This window comes from Talpa europaea (genome assembly GCF_964194135.1).
Source record: "Talpa europaea genome assembly, chromosome: 13".
NCBI classification, from domain to species: Eukaryota; Metazoa; Chordata; class Mammalia; order Eulipotyphla; family Talpidae; genus Talpa; species Talpa europaea.
In genome coordinates, this window is record NC_140080.1 from 84,512,174 (window position 1) to 84,534,042 (window position 21,869).

General features: G+C 35.9%; 1 protein-coding gene across 1 annotated transcript in view; it reads left to right on the plus strand.

Annotated features, from left to right (window-relative positions):
* DCC (DCC netrin 1 receptor) overlaps positions 1-21,869 on the plus strand; it is a gene marked incomplete at both ends in the record, with an annotated part of 1,034,810 nt that overhangs the window by 984,236 nt on the left and 28,705 nt on the right. The window contains 2 exons of the mRNA XM_084252763.1: positions 804-920; positions 13,840-14,001. Of these exons, the coding sequence (XP_084108889.1) occupies positions 804-920; positions 13,840-14,001 (279 nt within the window). The remainder of the gene's footprint in view (positions 1-803; positions 921-13,839; positions 14,002-21,869) is intronic.

Consider the following 21,869-nt stretch of genomic DNA (forward strand, 5'->3'; position numbering starts at 1 on the left):
AAAAGGAAAGCAATGTCAAAAGACTTGCATGTAACTTTTCTATATAAAAGACATATATAATACATTTACATTACACACATGTAGGTGTATGCACGTGGACACACATAGATGTCTATATATAAACTTTGCTTTTATATATATTTTTCAAAAATGGGTACAAGTCATAAACACTATTTAGAACTTCAGCTTTGTTTCTTTTAACATGTATTTTTATTAACTTCAAATCTGTTTTTATCATTCTTTCCTATTACTATTAATGGTACCCATGTTGGTGTGGCATTTTATGAGGTCATAATAAATTTATTCAAATATGCCTAGAGTTGGCTGAAGAATGTAAGTTTTTTTCTTATGTTTTTATAAGATTTAATGTCTTTGTATCTTAAGTATTAGTTACACATATTGTGATAAATTCAATTGAATGTCTAGAGCCATTAAATTATATTACTGACATTTATTGACAGAGAAAGATGTTCATATTATTTTCTTGAGAAATTTTACAAAAGAGTATGTATGGTGTAATGCCATCTTGGAAAAACATTTTATTCTCACTTCCACATGTATATACTTATGCAAAAAGATTATGAACAATGAAAAAAATAACAGCTTTCTCTAGGAATTAAAGTTATGCATTTTGTTCATGTTTATATAATGAGAGTACATTGAATGGACTACAAGAAAATGAATATTATTATTTCAACCATCAATAAAATGAAAAAGAGCACTGGAGTGCCTGAATAGAGAGGATAGAAAGTGTTGCAGGATTGAAGAAGGTGTGTCTCTCAGAAGTGTGGTTTTGCCTTTAGGTCAAGACACTGAAGAGGCAGGGAGCTCCATGTCCACCCTGGAGAGGTCACTGGCCGCACGCCGAGCCACCCGGGCCAAGCTCATGATTCCTATGGAGGCTCAGTCCAGCAATCCTGGTGAGTCACGTTTGGTACCACGATAAAGTCAAATGAAGGGGTTTCTGACCATCTTTCTATCCAATTATCAATAGCTGATGGGAGTGTTCTCTGAATTTTTTGGGCCAGTGGGCATAATGAAGAATGACAAACTACATCATTATCATTAGAAGCCAGAGTTTTTACTAATATTGTTATTGTTGCACACAAGCAAATGGTCTGCCTATTGTCAAACAGATGGCCAAAATTTTAGGAAGTTATTTATAAAAAATATGGGTTGTTATAAAAAAGCTGAAGTTGCTGTCATTACTGTTCATCTCATGCTGATGATTACTTTCATAGCTTTTTAAAGTTTTTTTATAGGTCTGATTTTCAGGCTTAGCTATTCTAGCACCCTTGAAGCAAGTGTTAACATGCTCACTCGCTGCCCACTTCTTGCTGAAGTCTGCTGTCATGCTCCCATAGTCTCGGAAGATATTAGCATCTAGGAATCACTTTCTTTCCAATTACCTCTATGATCAATCTTGGTGATTTTAATATCAATGCAGATAATCCACTGGATGTCCTGGACATCAGCTCCCTTGTGATACCTGTGGTGTCATATTGTCTCCTTCCCATCTCAACTCATCAACTCCATATCACACTAAACCAATAATTGCACCCCCAGAAAATGTCAGTTTCTCTCATTCTTCCTTCGATCCCCTTATTACATCCCTGCTCACTTATTTTATTGCCCACTGGGCGACAATTCTTCAATCCTGCTAGGACCGCTAATCCATCAACTCTGCCACCTTACCATGTCACCTATCTGCTTCATGGTTTCACTTCCCTCCAAACTCAATTTAAAATTCATAGTCATTTATTATATCTTGCAAATTCCTGAGAGTTCCTTCCCAATTATACTTACCTGAAAAAAATCCAACCATGGTTCAATTAGTTATTCTACCAAATCTTACCAGCTGACTTTGTGTGGAGGAAAGCACATAACCCCATATTGGGTATTTATGAACTCAATCTAAGGTGAAATATCATGTGTTAGGAAATGTCAAGACATTTCTCTAGTCAGTCATTGTCTCGCTTGTATAAGATTAATATTTTACATCTGTTCTTTTCAGACTCCCAATATATCTCTCCTTTCCTCATCGTTAGCTAATAATGTTGCTTATGCGACCAAGAAAAAAAGAAACATTCAGAAATGGTACCCTATCCTCCCATCCTTCAACCTACCTTTATCCTTATCCTTCTATCTGGTTTTGCTCCATTTAAAGTCAGCTCTTCTTCTTGCCTCTTGTAAGGGACTCCTTACAAGAGAAAAGGGTTGGAGGCAGTCCAATGCACAATGTCTCTCTATGTAGCAAAAGGAATGAAAGAACAGAAAAGTCTAATTAACCATATCCTCAACACCCAGAACACAGTCCACACATGGTAGACACTTTGTGGCAACAGTGTGGTCAAATGAGTGGATTAATGTTTCCTTCCACTTACTCTAAGTCATGTATCCTCTATGCTCCAATACATCTCTCAATTTTACTATAATAAGTGCAGAAATGTACATGGAATTGACAATGACTGCCAACTCTTCAACTCATAGATTAGGTACTATTATATGCTTGCTTTAATGACAAGAGAACTGAGGCCTGGGGACTGAGAAACTCTAAGTACCTTGCAGTCACACAGCCAGTGAGTGGCAGAGCTAAAATTTGGACTCAGAAGACCTGACTTCAAAGTTCTGCTCTCTTAATCATTATTTCCCCACCTCTACTACTCTGTGAAACTACTGTCCTTTTTCTTTCATTCCTTTTGCTACATAGGGAGATATTGTACATTGGACAACTCTTTTTCTCTGCCCCTTTTCTCTTGTTACTGTTCTATCTGTGCCAATCTTCTACAGCTTTCTTCTCAAAAATCCTTGTGCTTCAGAACCTTTGTGAACCTTTCTGTCCCATATGTAACTTCCTCCTCTAATAAGTTCCTATATCCCATTGATTTTTCTCTCACAATATATTTTGAATCTCTGGCTACCATTCCATTCCCAAGAGTCATTGTTAGTTATTTCTTTATGACCTCACACTTGAACTGTCAAAACAGCTTCATAATTAGTCGTCCTTTCTCTGGCATCTTCCACTCTCTTGTATCCTGCTTGCCAAATTTCTTCCTAAAACAAGTTAGACATGGCAGTCTACTCCATAAATTTCTGCAATGGCTCCCCATTGTCTGCCATGAAAAAACAACTACCAACTCCTCTGCATATCACATCTGAGACAACATTTCTTGTTTCCTGAGCTTTGCCTTATTTCCTGGAATATGAATGTGTGTGTGGGAGGGGGAGAGGGTAATGTATGTATGTGTGTATACACACCTGATAGATTCTTGCCAAGGTGAACTAATTTCCAGTCCATAAATCAATTTTGTCCTTTATTTGTACTTCCTTTGAACACAATTTTCCTTTCAGACAGATGTCTCTACTTAACAAATTTGTATGCACCCTTCAAAGACAAGAGCCAATATCGATGTTCTCATATTTTTTTTTCTTTTCTGATTATCCAGAAATGATGACTTTCTTTCTCAAGTTTGAATAACATATTTTTATGCCACTTTGTGTCATTAATTACACATAGTATTGCCTCATATGCTTAGGTATTCAAGTCCAAATCTCCCCTCCTCTAACAGGTTGTGAATTACTCCATGATAGGGCAGGAATGTATCTAATTCATCTTCATATTCACACATTGTATAGCTCCATACCTAGCACAATATCGGTGCTTGCTAAATATATGTCAGATGTCTGAATGAATAAGTAATATATTGTAAGAATTCCTTGTTTGTAATACATCAGTGTTTTAGAGCTCTTTATCTGTCAATTATAGATAAAATATCTTCTAATAAAATTTCCTGATATATTAAGGGCAATTAAACTTGTTTTCATTAAACAGGAAAGAAAATTAGCTTAGAAAGAGAAATTAAAGCTATCAAGTATTGAGAGTTTCTGAATATTATTTACTTGCTAAATATCTTGCTAATCGTTATTGTATTTAATTCTCATAGTATTTCATATGGTGATATTATCCTGATTTCATAGATGGGAAGCAAGGTCTCAGAGAGCTTAAGAAACTTATTCTGGGACGTATCTGGACAAACTCTATACCTCTATGGCATACTGCTTTTTTAATGCTAAAGATGACTTGTATGTCTTGTATTACTTTTATCCTTTAAAATATTTTTTTGATTGTCGTCTCTCCAATGTGCAACTTGTGTTTGTTCTATCCACTGCACTGTGCTGATTCAAGTCTCTTTGAGCTATGATAAATAAGAACCTTTTACATCCAGTGTCTTATTCTACATGATTTGGGACTCTAAAATAACCATAAACTTTAAAAAAAATTATCATATAATGCACATATGCCATTTAAAATAGTTGATAGTATTTTTTTTTTAATTTTGAGGATATTCTGACTTTGCAACCCATTCTTTTTTAAAAAGATTTATTTAGTTATGCATACAAGAACTGGGGTACAGGCCAGAGGTATAGGGGGTGAAAGGATTCACCAGAGACAGTGTGGAATAGAACAGGCAGGCTGACTAAAATACACTGCTGCGGGGAGCTGCGGGCGAGAGAGGAGAGGTTTGCTGCACCATGTGGGTAGCTCCCTAGCAGACTAGGGATGGAACTTATGCTGCAGAGGCTGCAGATAACTTCATAGTGCTGTGCTTAACCCCTTGTGCCACCAGGGAGGCCCTAGAAACCCATTCTTAAACATATTTCTCTCTTGGGTGGAAATGCATAGTGTGCTCACCAAAAGACATACACAAGAATGCGTGAGGAAGTACTAATCATGGTATCACAACTTCATTATATTGTGATATAGTCAGGCAATGAAATACTATACAGCAGTGAAAATGAACAAACAAAAATGACAAAAACAATATGAAGAATATCACAGACCTAATGTTCTAAGACAGAAGCCTAGTACATCCACATTATTCAATTTATGATTAGCTAGGAAGCAGGCAAAATAATCTATGAGGCTAGAATTCAAAAGAGTAGTTACTCCTAAGGGGAGGTTATTAGTGACCAGAAGTAACAATGGGGACAACTGCCATAATGTTCTATTTCATGCCATAGATGATGGCAAAAAGGCATTTCACTTTGGAAAAAAAACCCACTGAGCACTGCTTAACGATATTCCAACTTTTAAAATGTATTTTATGCTTTAATAAAATTTCAATAGAAATAGATAATTGAATATATATTTTTAAATAGTTAGATTTCATTCTTTTCTCTCTTCAATCTCTGTACTGACAAAGCTATATCTAACAAAAGGAGATGATTTTGACATATAATCAAAGTTGATTTAAAAAGAAATTCTTCAGCTATCTGATAATCTCTGCAACTGACATAACTGATGAGAACTTGAACTAGGCCCAAAAAATTATAGATTTCTGTCTTGACAAAGTTCTGACTTCATTGAGAATAGTACATGCAAACACTGATGACCCCAATGCAATTATTTGGACTAACTAGAGTATTCAAGTCTTGCATCGAGTTTGCATAACTCAGATCAGAGCATTGTTCCAATTTCTAGGCACATGTATAAAGATACCTGCAGTTCCACTTAGGAATCTTTGTTTTTGTAAGATCATTTCCCCCTCTTTGACATTTCTCGCCATGCTCTATAAAATTACTTAGGCGATAAAGTATAGACTATTTGAAGTGTTTTGCAGGCCTTGAAATCCACAGGAAATGTATTTAATTTCATTGGAGTATAAAATATTTTTTCCTAAAATTATATTTCTTGGTTGAAACGTTATGTGGCACATGCTATGCTAAGTAATGCCCAAGACACACCCCCCTGCTAAGCAAGCTGAAGCTCATAAGATACATATACTGCTGATATCATAGGCATGAGAAGGACCCAGATTATTTGACCCCCCAGTCCAGTGTTCTTTTCTATAAATGCTGACAAAAGATGCATTTCAAATATTCAGACAAATGACCATTTTACGGGCAAATGATTCTGTTTCTTCTTCTAAATAAAAGTGATTGTAAGAAATCAAAAGCGTAGGGTATAGCTTTCCTGAATTTTTAAAGGATCATATGTTCAGTTTCTGAGAATCACATTCTGAGACAGTGATAGGGATCCAGCATGTGTATTAGTTAGAACTTTTGGGAATAAAACCTGTGAAGCTGAGGGATGCAGGAGTGAGGAGGAGAGAAACTGAACTGGTGATGCAGTTTAAAGGAGCCTGAACTCCTTCAGTCATCCCAAATGAGGCGAGGGAGCCCGAACTTCTAAATCTGGAATCTCAGATGAGCAACTTCTTAAGCTGACTGCAATTCCTAGAGAGTTAGATTTACTTACATTTCTAGCATTTTATTACTCAATAGAATATATCTATTCATATGAACTTGCAAGCATCCCCTTTCCATTTTCAATTTGTGATTTCTTCTTCTGAAATTCTGGAGGAGAGGTAGGGAATTGGAGCTAGGAATGATAATAGGTTGAAGCAAATGACCTGTACAATCGTATCAGTTATAACTTCCAATAATCAAACTTATCAGACTTTGTTGGTCAGAATTCCTTTGAATTTCATGTTGGCTTTTTTCTCTTCTTCCTGCAAATATATGAAGAAAAAAATAATGTAAAATCATCCTCTGAAGGATGAAAGAAATCTCAGAATTTTGCATTTGGAAGGGTCTAGTAAAAATGACAGGCAAAGGAGGCCTACAGTTTTGCCTTTGAACAGTCAGGGGATGCTTATGGCTATTGGTTTTGGGGTTTTCTAGAACAGTCACTGTGAGAGAGATGTGACAGCTCTTGTTTTCCGCCATGTCCACCATCTGCTTTAGTCACTTGTTGGAGAACTCAATGAGTCAAAGAAGCTATTGAGAAGTAAAATAAAGCTGCATGAGAAAAGGTAGACTTTATAAATGAAGGGTCTATTGACTAAGTGTTATACTAGAAGAGACCCTCCTGCACACAGATGCACATTGAAAGCATCTGTCATGGTAGAAGATAATCCCATTTGCTGAGGCATTTGATTCCCTGTCCAAGTTCTTGTGTGCCCCTAACCTCCATGGTGCTAGAAGCTAGTATCCTAAGTGTAACAAGCTTCTGGAGCCAAGCATTCATTCCACCACACTGCAGCTCTGTGCATGCCCGGACCAGGAATGCTTTCTTAGGAGTAATGACTGCAAACAACTGTCCTAGCACTGTAAACATCAGTGTAACATCCTTACAACTGTGGGAGCAGTGACAAGGAGCAGAAAATTCAAAGCTCATTTAAATTTGCATTAGAAATGATACCATCACCTAATATGTGATTCCAAATACTAATTTGCTGAGAACATTATTAAGATCAGTTTTTATTCTTTGAGTATGAATGACCTACTTCGTGCCCCCTCTCTTACTATGAGTTTCTGTAGGAGGTAGCTTTTTATTTTGGTATGTTGTTCTGTAGCTCCGTAGTGCAGTGTAAGTTGTTTTGCATAAGAAGGCTTAAGTGAGCTTAAAAAGAGTTGTTAGTGAATGAGAGTTGAAAAGACAGGTTGGTTCTTGGTAATTCTCTAAGCAAATGACATTTTAAATAAAATTAGTTGATTAGTAATTCTTCTGCTGGATTATCAAAATCAACAGGTCAGTAGAATTGTGCAGACACCATCGAAATATGACTGTTAAGCTCAAAAAGAATGACTGTAGGGAGAACAAATTGTGTTTTTAAGGAGCATTTTACAAAACAAATAATGGTTTGCTTATCAGAATTTATGGGGCCACCAAGAAGGGATTTGGCAGAGTTGGTGAAAGTAAAGAATTGTGGATAATGAAATGCAAAATACAGAGTATTTTGAAAGGTTTCCTAAAGCAATCTGAAAAATAAAGATCCCATTCTTTTTTAATTTATGTCACCTAATACTGTCTTAATTACTAGCAGCTTATAGATTTGACCTTTCTCATCTCAGTCGAGGGCTTCTGGGTGGTGGTGGTGCCTGTTAAAGATTAATGTGGGGGTACCCCTGTGTACTGGCAAAGGCTCTGGGCTGCAGAGCAGGAAGCAGTGTGATGTCTCAGCCTCATCTCAGAACACTTTGCCCTAGATCAGTCTACTTTCCCTGAAGCCTCATCTTCTTTCTGAGACACACAGTGTCAAAATGAACCAGATGTTTACCACCACGGCTCCCCATCTCATTCAAGAAGGTCAGTTGGGAAGGGCAAGGTGCAGGCGAGGTACAGGTGAGTGAAGGCTGTGGGGAGTCACCAGGGTCTTCTCACAGCTCCATCGCTCTACTGCAGCTTCATAGTCACCCATCTGCTCCAGTTCTCTGTGGAGGAGTTTTTTTAATCCTCACCACTACACATAAATGTGGGACTACTACCATCTCCACTTTATAGATGAGAAAAGTAAGTAATAGAGAGCCTCAGTGGCTTGCTCAAACAAATCACCACCACCCCCACCCCCTCCCCCACCCCCATCAAAATAGCAATAAAAACAGGAACCGTTTAGCCAGGTAGCTCGAGCTCAGGATCTGAATCTGTCCCTGAGGATTTTCATATTCTCCTGGACTGAGAGCTTTAGTTTCCGACCATTTGTGCCTCTCCCAGATCTGCCCGCACAGCCAGAAGATGCGACTCCTGGCTCCACACAGAGTGAGCATTCTGAGACAGCACTCAGTATTTTTAATCCTGATTTTGGAAGTGGCATGCCATCACTTCTGCTGCATTTCTTTGGGTACCAGACCAACCCTGGTAAGATGCAGCAGGGAATTCCACAGGGTGTGAATATTGTGCGGTGGGGGTCAGTGGGCGGTGCCTTAGGCACTTTGACTCATTTGCTACCAAGTGGCAGAAGTAGGCCTGTGCTATCTGAACTCAGTTCTTGGGCGCTCTACCATTATGTTAAGAATAACTAGAGAACACATATTTGTGAATTTTCATGCTTTTCCTTAAAAGGTCTTTGGTGGGATTTGTGCATGCAGGTGTATGCCACTCATTCATCAGAGAACATCTGAAAATGTAAAGGATATGAGAATATTTATCAAGAGCAATAGATACTAAATTTTCAAATAATCCAGATTACATTGCAAGAAAAAGATGGTAAAGAAGAGGCAGAGGGCTTCCTGGTGGTCTAGGGGTTAAGTCTCAGTACTATCACTGCTAGAACTTGAGTTTGATCTCCAGCCAGGAGCTGACCCAAATGCCACAGCAGGCCTCTCCTGTCTCGCCCACTGCTCCCCTCGGCAGTTTATTTCAGTAGATCTGCCTGTTCTGCTCCCCACTTTGTCTCTAGTGAATTCTGTCACCCCACCCCCCGCACCTTTGGCCTACACCCCAGTTCTTTTTTGCAAAAATAAATTTAAAAAATTAACATAAAAAAAGAAATGGCAGAATGAAAAATCATCTTATTTTACTGTTCACTTCAAAATATTATTATTTTTACTATTCTATTTGTCCACCTCTCCTCCTCAACAGATCTCTCAATTCTTGTCAGTTATCATGTTTGGAAAGATCTAGAGGGTTTTATTTCTCAAAATTGTAGCATTGAAAAAATCTCCAGTTTAGATTTCTTATAGGTCCTGCTTAATGCTAACATTTTAAAGAATAGTGTAAACTTTTCAAATATATGCGTGCCTGTTCATTTGTTGAGAGAATTTCTACATAAAAAATCTTTGTGTATCAGTGTGAGGTATAAATTCTATTGTCAGCAAGCAGTGTCAGAAGAGATTTCTTGTCATATTTGGCCACAGAACAGAGATTTATTGAAAATCCTTGATGATATCACTCTGAACTGTTTTACATAAACAAAGCAGTACAGTGAATGCTTTGAATTGTAGTATGAGTATGTTTCTGCTCTCAAAAGTGACATCTATGGGGGAATACAATACAAAATGTTGTATCCCACTTACTTTGCAATGTTTTTTTGTTCTTGTTTTTTTTTTTTTTTCCAGAACTTTCTTATACATTGGTATAGATTTCTGTGCCTTTTTGGAAGTAAATCATGGATCAAAATACTTCAAAACCAAAGCTTTGGACTACTGAGTATTCTATTTCATGTCAGGAAATAAAACAAGAATTTTGAGATGCAGAAGTAGATAACAGATCTGTTATTTTAAAGAAATTTTCTTTTATGCAAAGCATTTGTACTAAGGTTAATAGTCAAAATGCAAAACTCTTAGAAAGTAGCATGTCTCTTCAACAATGGCCTTGGAACTAGAATGTAAATTTTGTCTCTTGGGTTCTCTCAACTCTCTAACTTAGAGATTCTGTGCCTTGCCAAATTAATTTGTTCCTTGATTCCAATTTAATCAACTCTGTCCAGGAAATGTTTATGAAATTATTTTTTCTAAATGTATTATAAGATATGGGTTAAGTTCAGGTAATAATAAGGAAATGTGCACAATTGTGGAGTGGGTGCCTTCCATAGCTAAAGGAGACTCTCCTGTCACTTTCGTTTATAAGTAAAATTGTCAACACAGAAAGCCTTTGCTATCCAGCAATCAACCTGAATAACTATGCTGTGATTCCATTTAGGTGAAGTCATTAATTTGATTGCATGGAGAGACTGGGATGTTAGATTGCATATAAATAAATATAAATATATATATATATAAACTGTGGTATTATGTGGCTCTTATTTACAAATATTTCAAGTATATTATTGTTGTTATTATTCATTATTATTATTATTATTACAACTCTATATCCCAGGAAACTAAATAATACATCAAAACACTTTAAAAGTCTTCAGTGAGTTTCTAAATATCACTTCTAAAAAATCCTTATTAACTCACTTTAATGATATGACATATCTAGCATTATACTGGGAAAAAATTAAGGCCTATTCTTTGAGGACTATGGAGACATTTTAACTGGTATCTGGCTTCAATCTCTGATTCTTTTTAAAAGTTTCCTTGTCAGCTTATTTTTTTTTCCTTTCCTTTCCCTGAAGTCTGTTCTTGTGTTTGTATATCCACAATTTACTCTTTATAAAATAGCTTACTGATTATAAAATATCTTCATTTTTGATACTGTATTCCATTTATTGTTAAATTTTCATTTAGGTCTTCCCAAAAATAATTGCAGGAAATTTTGCATTGCCACACACATTTGTAATTTAAAATTTAAAACATTCTAAGATAAATGTCTATGAAAGATGTCATTTTCCTGATATACCACTGTTTTGAATAGATTCAAAACCATAAAAGTACCATATTGATTTAATGTCCACCTTCAGCCATTTGCAAAATACATGAAGTTCCTCTCCTTGAACTTGTACCTACAATTCACTTTCCCCACAGAATAACATACAAATGTCATTTTTTTATGATGGCCTTTTATTGATCATTTGTCTTATTTTTAAAAAATAACATTTTTATAAACTGAAATTTTATGCTTATATTATTAATTTATGTAACCATAAGTATGAACTGCTGATATTATCTGAATTAAGCTAATGGTACAATTACTATTTCTGCACAATTGTGTATAAAGTAGGTTGTTATTCAAGTCCTCTACCACTTAATAGCATGAGTGAGGCTTATTTTGAACAATCATTCTGTATATCCATGGATGAATGTTACCTATGACATAAATTCTATTTCAATGTTTTATTGATCTAAACACTGAGAAACCTTATTTGTATAATGTGTGGGTTGATGTTGCAACTATGAGATTTTTATAGAAATCCCTCAGTGATTGAAATTCTTCCCATTATATGCTAGCATCACACTAGAAACTCACTTTCAAACTTTTTTTAAATAATATTTCAATAACAGCTAGATAATGTCCCCCTTCAAGTATATTCAAAGTTTTAGTAAACACCTGAATTTCAAAAGTATTTGATATTCATGTTATCTCAAGTCTTGGTTTTTAATAGGTACACCAAAACTTATAAAGAAATTATACAACTTAATTTCTTTTTTACTTAAAGGTACAAGTAAGACAGGGTTGGAAACACTGAAGTATCACTTATAATACACCTTTATTAATATAATATTCAGAAAAATGTCTTTATCCTATTGAGTTATGTTCCTTTCAATTCATGGACAGCACCCATCACCTAACTTACTTAAGATAGTCCCCATAGTCAAACCAATCAATCAAATATTTTTTTCTGAAAAGGAATGACTTTATTTTTCAGTTCAAATAAACATGTTAATAAAGGAACTCTTCTCCACTGTTGGTGGGAGTGCAAACTGGTCCAACCACTATGGAGAGCTGTGTGGAGATTTCTGGACCTACTAAACATAGAGCTTCCATATGATCCAGCAATTCCACTCCTAGGTATTTACCCAAAGGACACAGAAACATCAATTCCAAAGAATACCTGCACCCCTATGTTTATAGCAGCACTGTTTACAATAGCTAAGCTTTGGAAACAAACCAAATGCCCAAAAATAGATGACTAGATCAAGAAGATATGGTACATATATACCATGGAATATTACTCAGCATTCAAAAAAGACAAATACATGCAATTTGCAGCAACATGGATGGCGCTGGAAGGGATCATGCTCAGCGAAATAAGCCAGAAAGAAAAAGAAAAATACCGGATGGTCTCATTCATAGCAGGAATCTAGAAAACTTAAATAAGGGACCAGGAAAATGAATAACTATAAGAAAGTGAAAATCAAAATCAACAAAAATCTATGAACCAGAGACACTTTTGGGGGGGTGGGGGGCGGGAGGGGAGGGATTGGGGTCAGAATGGGGGGGTTGAAATTGTATGGGGAATATAAAAATAAAATTTATTATTAAAAAAACAAACATGTTAATATGTAGTTCAAAGAGTAGTATAAGTACACTGAAAAAAAAAAAATCTGTGATGCAATTGTAAAAACTAGTTTACTGGAAGCAGCCCTTTAAATTTTAACTGTCATATGCTTAAGATAAAGAATTTAGCTTTTAAGTTAGAAAATATATTTTAAATCTGTGTTATTTCTAATTTATAATAAATGCAATATAATCTGTATCTATTGTTAGGAAGTTACTTACATAAGATACCAAGATTTTCTTTCTGTAAATATGTATGCCAGTGCTTGTTGAACTTCAGAAATTGCATTAGGTTATAATTAAAGTCATGTATATAATAGAAACAACTTCATTAATTTCATGGACAGAATTATACTGCTAAAATTGATCATTCTGAAGTTAAACTTCTTTGTTGTTGTTGTTAAGAAGAGGTAGGGAATAACTAAACATTTTATAAGAGGTCGTAAGATGAAAACTTACTACAATGACACTAAATACACATTTCATGTGATAACATTAAAATAGGTATTGAATAATGGAATTGAACAATGCTCAGTCAACATAGAAAATACTGTGTAAGATATTTAGCTGTGGGTTTAAGTCAGTATAACTAAATGATGTTTAGTATTCCCAGAAAACAATGTTAGATAAACTGATATATCACTATGCTGCATAGTTTTGACTGTTTGAAAGCATTTTTCTCTACTTATATATAAACTCTAAGTTTGATTACTGAAAATATACTTTGCTTTTTTCTCTCTGAACCATGTTTCAAGAAGGAATTACCTTCTTTCACAGAATTACAGAAAATTCCCATTTCCTCAGCCTACTCTACCGAATATATTTGATTCCTAAATAACCCAACATTCTAATGCCAGAGTTGAGACAAAAATCAAACAAAAAAGCAAAAATCAGGAAGTGTTAAGGTGACTTGATTATGATTTGGTTAGTCATTTCTTTGAAACCATGAAGTTTTAGGGCTCAGGTAACAAACCATAGTAAGATGCTGGAGCAGTCAGCTGACTTTTCTAAAGTAAGAAAATGATTTTGTGGAAAGAAGGAAGTAGAGAAACCTACATGGTACTATATGAAAATTGCACATGAATTTGAAAATGTGAAAATGTAACATTTCCTTTTTTGCCTGTGAGGTAGATACATAAGATAAAAATAATATCAGTAGCATCTTTGTTTTGCAGCTGTGGTGAGTGCCATCCCAGTGCCAACCCTGGAAAGTGCCCAGTACCCAGGAATCCTTCCATCTCCCACATGTGGCTACCCCCACCCACAGTTCACCCTCCGGCCTGTGCCATTCCCAACTCTGTCAGTGGATCGAGGATTCGGAGCAGGAAAATGTAAGTGTAATGCATTTTCCTTTCTTTTTCCTTAAGTAGAAATGAATGATACTAAGAAAATCTTACCAAATGTGTTACATTTTGAATTCTATCCTAAGAAAGTATAGAAAGTAGCCTGTGACCTGGCTACTAGAATTTTCTTGCTAGGATACTCAGTCCTTTTGGATCCCACTCTCATGTTTCTGGATGGATTCTTTAGGAATCTATTCACAGTATATTTCATTGAAATTATAGGGAAACAAAGTTTAAGTAGTTCAGTAAAACAATGATGGGATGGGTGCTTGAAATTAATAGATTTTCCAATTAGGAGGTTAATAATCAAGACTATCCTGCAACATATTATTATTTAAGTGTCTGTTGGTTATAGTTAAAGATGTCTCATTGATCCTGTGGCTGAATATTGGGTACAGTATTCACAATACTGTAGAATGCTTTAGTTTTTTTTTTGCTAAATCAGGCAATACCTTTAACCTGAAGAAATAATTGTTGGAAAAAAATATTTCCAAAGTGGTATTATCTTTTGCTTTTATTAATTTTTTAAAAATTTAATGGGATATAATCAACATTATGTAAGTCTAAGGTACACAATGTGTTGATGTGTTTATATATTGCAAAATGATTATCACCATAGAGTTAGCTGATACCACCATCAAGTCACACAATTACCATTTAATTTTTTTGAGGTGAGAACATTTAATATGTTATCAATTTTCTAGTATATAGTACAGTGTTATTAACTATAATCACTATGCTATAATTAGATACCAGAACTTCTTCATCTTGCAACTGGAAGTTTGTATTCATCAACCAAACCAACATCTCTTTATTTTTCCCTAGCTCCCAATCCCTGGTAACTACCATTCTAGTATCATTTTCATGGGTTTATCTTTTTTGATTCCACATACAAGTTATAATCATGCAATATTTGTCTTTCACTGCCTGACTAATTTCACTGAACATAATGCCCTAAAAGTTGATCCATGTTGTTGAAATGACAGGTTCTCCTTTCTTATAGTTGAATAACATTCCATTGTGTGTATACTATACAACATCTTTCTTATCCATTTATCTCTTCACAGACCCTTAGTTTTCTTCCATATCTTGACACTTGTGAAAATGTTGTCATGAACGTGGAAATCCAGATATCTCTTTCAGATGCCATTTTCACTTCCTTTGGATATCTATAGCCAAAAGAGTGGGATTGTTGGATCATATAGTGGTTCTATTTTTAATTTTTTGAGGCACCTCCGTACTGTTTTCCCTAGTGACTGTATCAGATAATATTCTTACTAAAAATGCAAAAGAGTTACCTTTTCTTTTCATCCTTGTCAATACTTGTTATCTTGTCTTTCTTTTAATAGCCTCCCTGGCAAGTCACATCTTGCTGTGGCTTGGATTTGTCTTTCCCTGATGGTTAGTGAGGTTCCACTACCTTTCCACATATATGTGGTAAAAATGTCTGTTCAACTTTTTGTTCATTTTAAAAATCATACTGTTTGGTCACTCTTGAGTGGTGTTATATATTTTAGATATCAATCCCTTATCCGATCTGTGGTTTGCATATATTTGCTCCCATTCCATAGGCCACCTTTTCTTTGTATTGATGGTTTCCCTAGTTGTGTAGAGTTTTTTAACCTGACGTAGTTAACGAGTTAGATTATTTGAGGTTTTACTGATAAATCCAAGAAATTATTTCCAAGACCTATATCAAGTAGCTTAACCCCCTATATTTTCTTCTAGGAGTTTTATGATTTCAGTTTCATATTCAAGTCTTTAATCCATTTTGAAGTTATTGTTGTTTGTGGTGTAAAATTAAAGTCCAGTTTCATGCTTTTGCATGTGATAATTTTCTAACAATTTATTGAGAGACTGTTTTTTCCCTCATTGTATATTCTTGGATCCTTTGCCATAAATTAATTGGCCATAAATAAATAGATTTATTTCTGGGTTCTCTTGTTTGATGGATTATGTTTTTTTTTATGTAACTGCCATACTGTTTTGATTACTGTGACTTTGTAATATAGCTTGAAGCCAGGAATTATGATGCCTTCAACTTTGTTTTTTTTGTTGTTGTTGTTGTTCTCAAAATTGCTGTGACTATTCAGGATCCTTTCTTTTCATAGAAATTGTGTGCTTTTTTGTCTTCTATTTTGTGAAAATGTGTCATTGGAACTTTAATAGGGATTACATTGAGTTTGTACATTAACTTAGGTAGTGTGGACATTTAGCAATATCATTTCTTCCAAACCATTAGATTGGATTATCTTTCCATTTATGTATGCCTTCTTCGACTTATTTTATCAGTATCTTATAATTTTTTAGTATACATATCTTTTACTTGCTTAATTTTATTACTAAATATTTTATTCTTTTTGAAGCTATTACAAATGAGACTGTTTTCTTAATTTCTCTGGTGATTTGTTGTTAGAGTATAGAAACACAGCAGCCTTTTGTATATTGGTTTTGTATCCTTAGAATAGTATTGTATTTGGTTTAAAGAAAGTAGGAATGAAGAGAAATTCTCAAGCTATTATATACACCCTGGTGATTTTTCTGATGCCATTTGACTTTTTTTTCTTCAAGCACAGCATTTTAAAATTGATTTTATGGCTTTCCTCTCTTAGTTAAGAACAGGTGACTCAGCAGCTGATGTGAGATAGGATGTTTTGTAATAGATAAGATGGTAACAGCAATAAAGTATATTTGTAAGGTAAGCTATATTTTTTCTAGCCCTACAGGAACAGCTCTAAGAAATCATAAATTTCTTAGATGTAGCAAGGTTAGAATTAAAAGGCATCAAAAATCTGCCAAGAGAGAATTAGATTTATTTTTCTTTTTCTCACTGCACATCAGATCAATGGAAAAGAGTTGTGTGCACAAACTCAAGGAACAATATTCCTTCCAACTATAATGACAGAAATTAAATGAGGAAAATATGGGAGGCTCAACAACCCAAAATTTCCAAATCTAGGACAACTAGGAAGGTCATTTGAGTTAAACAATTCAGAATCCACAAGTGCCTTCTTCAGCAGCTGAAATGAACTCTCCCAGCAAAAAGTAGAGGTTAAAGTTTTACTTTAGTTTTCTCCCTATTTGATAGCTATCTACCACTTTCTTTTGATTTCATCTATGTTCTAACTAGTTATGTTTGTTCATGATATGTTCCTAACATTTCTTTTCCTTTTTTAAAGGCATAGTCTCTCTCTGAAAATTCAATATCCCATTTACACTTTCTTTTTCTTTGGATGTGGAGAAAATGATTTCATACTTTACAGTTCAATAGTAAAGAAAACAATAAATTAGTATACAGATTTCTTTACTCTGTGGTTATGACCACAGAATTGTTTATAGCTGTGGTTAGAGTATAAAGGACTTCTTTGATGCAGGGTTCTGATAGTGAAGAAAGCTGTGTATATTTGCAGCTGAGGGTATTTGGGAAACCTCTGTTCCTTCCAGTTTTATTAAGAACCTAAAGCTGATCTCAAAAAAAATATGGCCTATTAGATATAAATACATGGAAAATTTAGTCTTCTTAGATTTTTTTCAGAGTAAAATTCCTTAGATTTTTATATTTCTCAATCTTTTAAAAGGACTTATTAAATATAGTTAAATGGGACTGTTAAATGTAAAATGTAACTATTATATAACATGATATCAATAAAGGATTTGTTAGAGAGCATTTAGCTTAGTAACTTTTTGAATCTGATCTAAAATCAAAGGCAAAGCACATTCTATTCCTGGTCAAGATTTCATAGATTTTCAAAATATATATTCAGTCATTCTTGAAGGTTTTTTTTGTTTTTTTTTTGTTTGTTTGTTTTTTTGACAAAGCTGTGTGCAATGCAAAAGGAATAGGAACTAATGTGTTTCCAAGTGATTGCCTGGAAAAGAAAAAAGTAAGTGTTCTCTTTTCGAAGAAACTAAATATTCTCTAAATCACTGTCAGAAACATTTAACTTCTAGCCATCAGGATCGGCTTCTAAATGCCATAGAGAACACTAAACATCCCTGCTCTCTCTCAAGCAGAAAACATTTCATGACTCTGGCTCAAGATGTCTTATTAGTCCCCTTGAAAAACAGTGAAAGGCACACCGAGGGAAGGAAAAATTTGTGTCAAGTGTAGTGACTCTCCTTCCTCCAAAGTTATCTGAAAGAACTTTGAGTTTATAAGATAAATCTCTAATACTCTGCCCCCAAAGATCTACTTTCTGAGTTATATAAAATTGAATTTCTTTTCCTATCAAAAGAAAGGAAAGATATAGGACATAATATGTTTGCATTATGCATATCCAATGATCCGTCAATAAAGATTTAGGTGACTGAGATGACAAATGTTCCCTCTTCCTACTAAAATTTCACTTTTAGCCTCAGTAGGCAAACATACCATCCTTGGGATGTAATAAGTAGTGTTATATTTTGAAAACTTCAATGATCAGATGGTCTTGAGGCCTCATTTCTACCAATCATTATAAAATCAGTGCCTCCTTTCCTCACCTTTGACACAGGTGGGCATTAGAGAAGGATAGATAATTCCCACTATTCCTTTCAGTTCTAACATTGTCTTAGTTAGGAGGATGGTTGGTCAGTATTGCCCAGGTTATTTTTCTGCCCCAATTCGTCCCCAAATTGGAGTTCAACTAACAAATGGGACTTGACATGGATAAAAATCAGATGCACACTGGAGCTCAGGGAGCTTTCTCTAGAATCTTTTCAAAAATCTAGGTTGTGAGGAACTAGGGTTAATAAAGTACACTGGTGATGCTGATCTTCTGAGATTAATGAGTGAGTTGAGTTGCTGGAAGTCTTCAGGTCTTCGAGTCTTTGCTCAGAGGTATTGTCATGCTATTTTTCTTTTAAATGTTGGAATTTTAGAAAGAAGAAAAATCTCCATTTCTGTTTTTATAATATTTCTGCCAATTTTTCCATAGCAATTATTTATATGTTGACGTTAATTATTATAAAGTGCCTTGAGATTTGACGCTGCTGTGTAATTGTAAGCTATTTGTACAATGAATTCCTACTATTTCATTTGAAAATGCATCCCTTGCCAGCACATACTTGATTCTCACTTTACTCTCTGAAGTGCACAGAGGCTGCACTTAGTGGACGAAAGGAGGTTTTCTTTGCTTTTAGAGCTCTTAGCATTGCTAAATGGCATGTCACCCAGCCAGTCTGTTCATGTAGGTGTCTTGAAGCTTGTGCCTGTGAAAGGAGAAACCTTCTCCAATGGGGCAGTTGCTGTTGTGTTTGTTTAAGAGTACTGCTTTAAATGTCAGCCATTTCTGAAACGCATTTATTTTGTTCACACTTAAAGCATAAGAATTATGAATTGTCTGTGGAAAACCTATACCTGTACATTGTGCTAAGTATTCAGAAAATCTATCATTTTAAACAAAACCAAAGCAGTCCCCTAAGGAGCAGGAATAGATGTATCTCATCTATAGGACGAGTATCCCTTTGTCACTTAATGGATTAGATTAGGCAATTTTTTTTTTAAGATTTATTTATTTATGCATACAAGAGCTGGGGTACAGGCCAGAGATGCAGGAGGTGAGAAGATTCACCAGAGACAGAGTGGGGAGCAGAACAGGAAGACTGACTGAAATACACTGCTGAGGGGAGCAGCAGAAGAGATAGGAGAGGTCTGCTGCGCCATGTGGGTTGCTCCCTGGCCAGCTGGGGGATCGAACTCATGCTGCAGAGGCTGTGGATTGCTTCATAGTGCGGTGCTTACCCCTCACACCACCAGGGAGGCTCAAGATTAGGCACTTTCTTTTTTTACTGTGTAGTGTGTAGTACTGCCACAAGGCAGAATTGAGGAATATCCCAGAGGCCCTATACCTGCCTGCTCTAAATGGGTTCTGCCATCCACCACATCAAGACAAAACATACTCTTGTGCATAAGACTTCCAGCAGAAAGGAACTTCAATTAGTGTGCAACAGAGAGAAGAAAAAGAATAGAGCTTAAAATAATTTCCAATTAGACACCCAACGTTACCCATGTTCTCATGAGCAAATGTCAAGACAAACAGAGTTGGCCCAAAGTGGGACCACTGAGGCCCAAAAGCTTGCCACAAGTCTAGGGCACGTTCATGTGCGGAACCATAGGAAAAGGGCAGAAGGAGCCAGACAAGCTTGGAAGGAAAAGAACAAAATCAAAATCCAAGCCAAAGAAAAGGCTGCTATTGTCAGCTTCCCCATAGGTCTCTCAATGACATCTCTGTCCCTTTCTAGTGTCTCCTTCCATGTCCCCCAAGATCCTAGTACAAGTCCAAGACCAAGAAGCAAGAGCAGCATCTTCATGTATCTCTGTGCCTCCTCCAAGTCCTCTTCTCCAGCCTTGCTTTTCCTCCTCTTCTCCTCCTCCTGCTTCTTCCTCCTTCTCAGTCCTCCCATTCTTTTCTAGCTTCACCTCCCTACCCAGCTCCACCCTTCAACATAAGGAACGTGAAACCTCCCCTTTCCTAGGGATTATCCTGCTACAGTACTAAGACTCAATTTTACTAAAGAGCAGGTTTATTATTTCCTCAACCTTAAGAATCTTATCATGATGTTGCTCATGGGAATGATGATGCCAGCTGAAGGCTGAGAATGTAGTACTGGGCGTACTGAGAATTTTTGGTTGTAGCGATGCTAATAAGAACCATTAAAAAACCTAGGAAGGGGTGGGACCTAAAAAGTTCAGTGACTGGCCTCCCAGGTGGTGCAGCAGGTTGAGTGCAGCGCTGTAAGGCTGTCTACAGCCTCTGCAGTGCCAGTTCGATTCCCAGCTGGGCAGGGAGAAACCCACATGGCATGGCAGACCTCTCCTGTCTCACCCGCTGCTCCCCTCAGTAGTGCTTTATGTCCGTCTGCCTGTTCTGTTCCCCACTCTGTCTGTGGTGAATCCTCTCACCCTCCCACACCTCCAGCCTGTACCCAGCTATTGTATAAATAAAATAAATCTTTAAAAAAAAAAGTTCGGTGGCATCATCAAAATTCAAAAAGCATGTTTTGTTTTTTTTTTTTTAGAAGAAGAAACTAGTATAAATTTTATTGTGATTATGGTCACACTATTTTACTTTAGATCTATTTAATTTCAAAGATTTCACTTCAGAAATAAAAAAGGAAATAAGGAAGGAATTAAAAAGAAAGGAGAAATAAAAAAAGAAAAACAGCACAGAACATGATTTCTTTGACTAAAGCAGTTTTAAAATATGCTGTGTGTTAATTGCAATCCATTTTCAATAGACAGATAGACTTAAGTTAAATTTATGAGGAAAATTATTAAATTTCTTTCCCTAGAGGGTTATTTTCAGTGATGACATAGATCCTTTAATAAAAACCAAGCCAGGGCATCCCAGGTGGCATAGCGGGTTGAGCATAGTGCTGTGAAGCTGTCCCTAGCCTCTGAAGCGTGGGTTCGAGTCCCTGCCGGCCAGGGAGATTCCCACATGGCACAGCAGACCTCTCCTGCCTTGCCCGCTGCTCCCCTCAGCAGAGCTTTCAGTCAGTCTGCCCGTTCTGCTCCCTGCTGTCTCTGGTGAATCCTCTCACCCTACCATGCCTCTGGCCTGTATCCCAGCCCTTGTATAAATAAATAAAATCTTAAAAAAAATAAAAATAAAAACCAAGCCATTGGCAATAAAGAGGCACCAAGATCCAGGTTCTTCTAGCTGCCTTGATCTGATTTAGAGCTGTGAGAGATGTTTTCACCTGGACAACTAACCATTGGTTGGTTGTTCTTTAAACTAAATATAGTAAAACTCACATTATTTTTTTTTCTAAAACTATATAGTTTGTCTTTAGCTGAGAACTGGTTCACCAAGGATTTGCCTTAAAGTTATCCTTGCAGCCACCCCCTTTAACCTTGAGACTCTGCAGGCATGTACCCT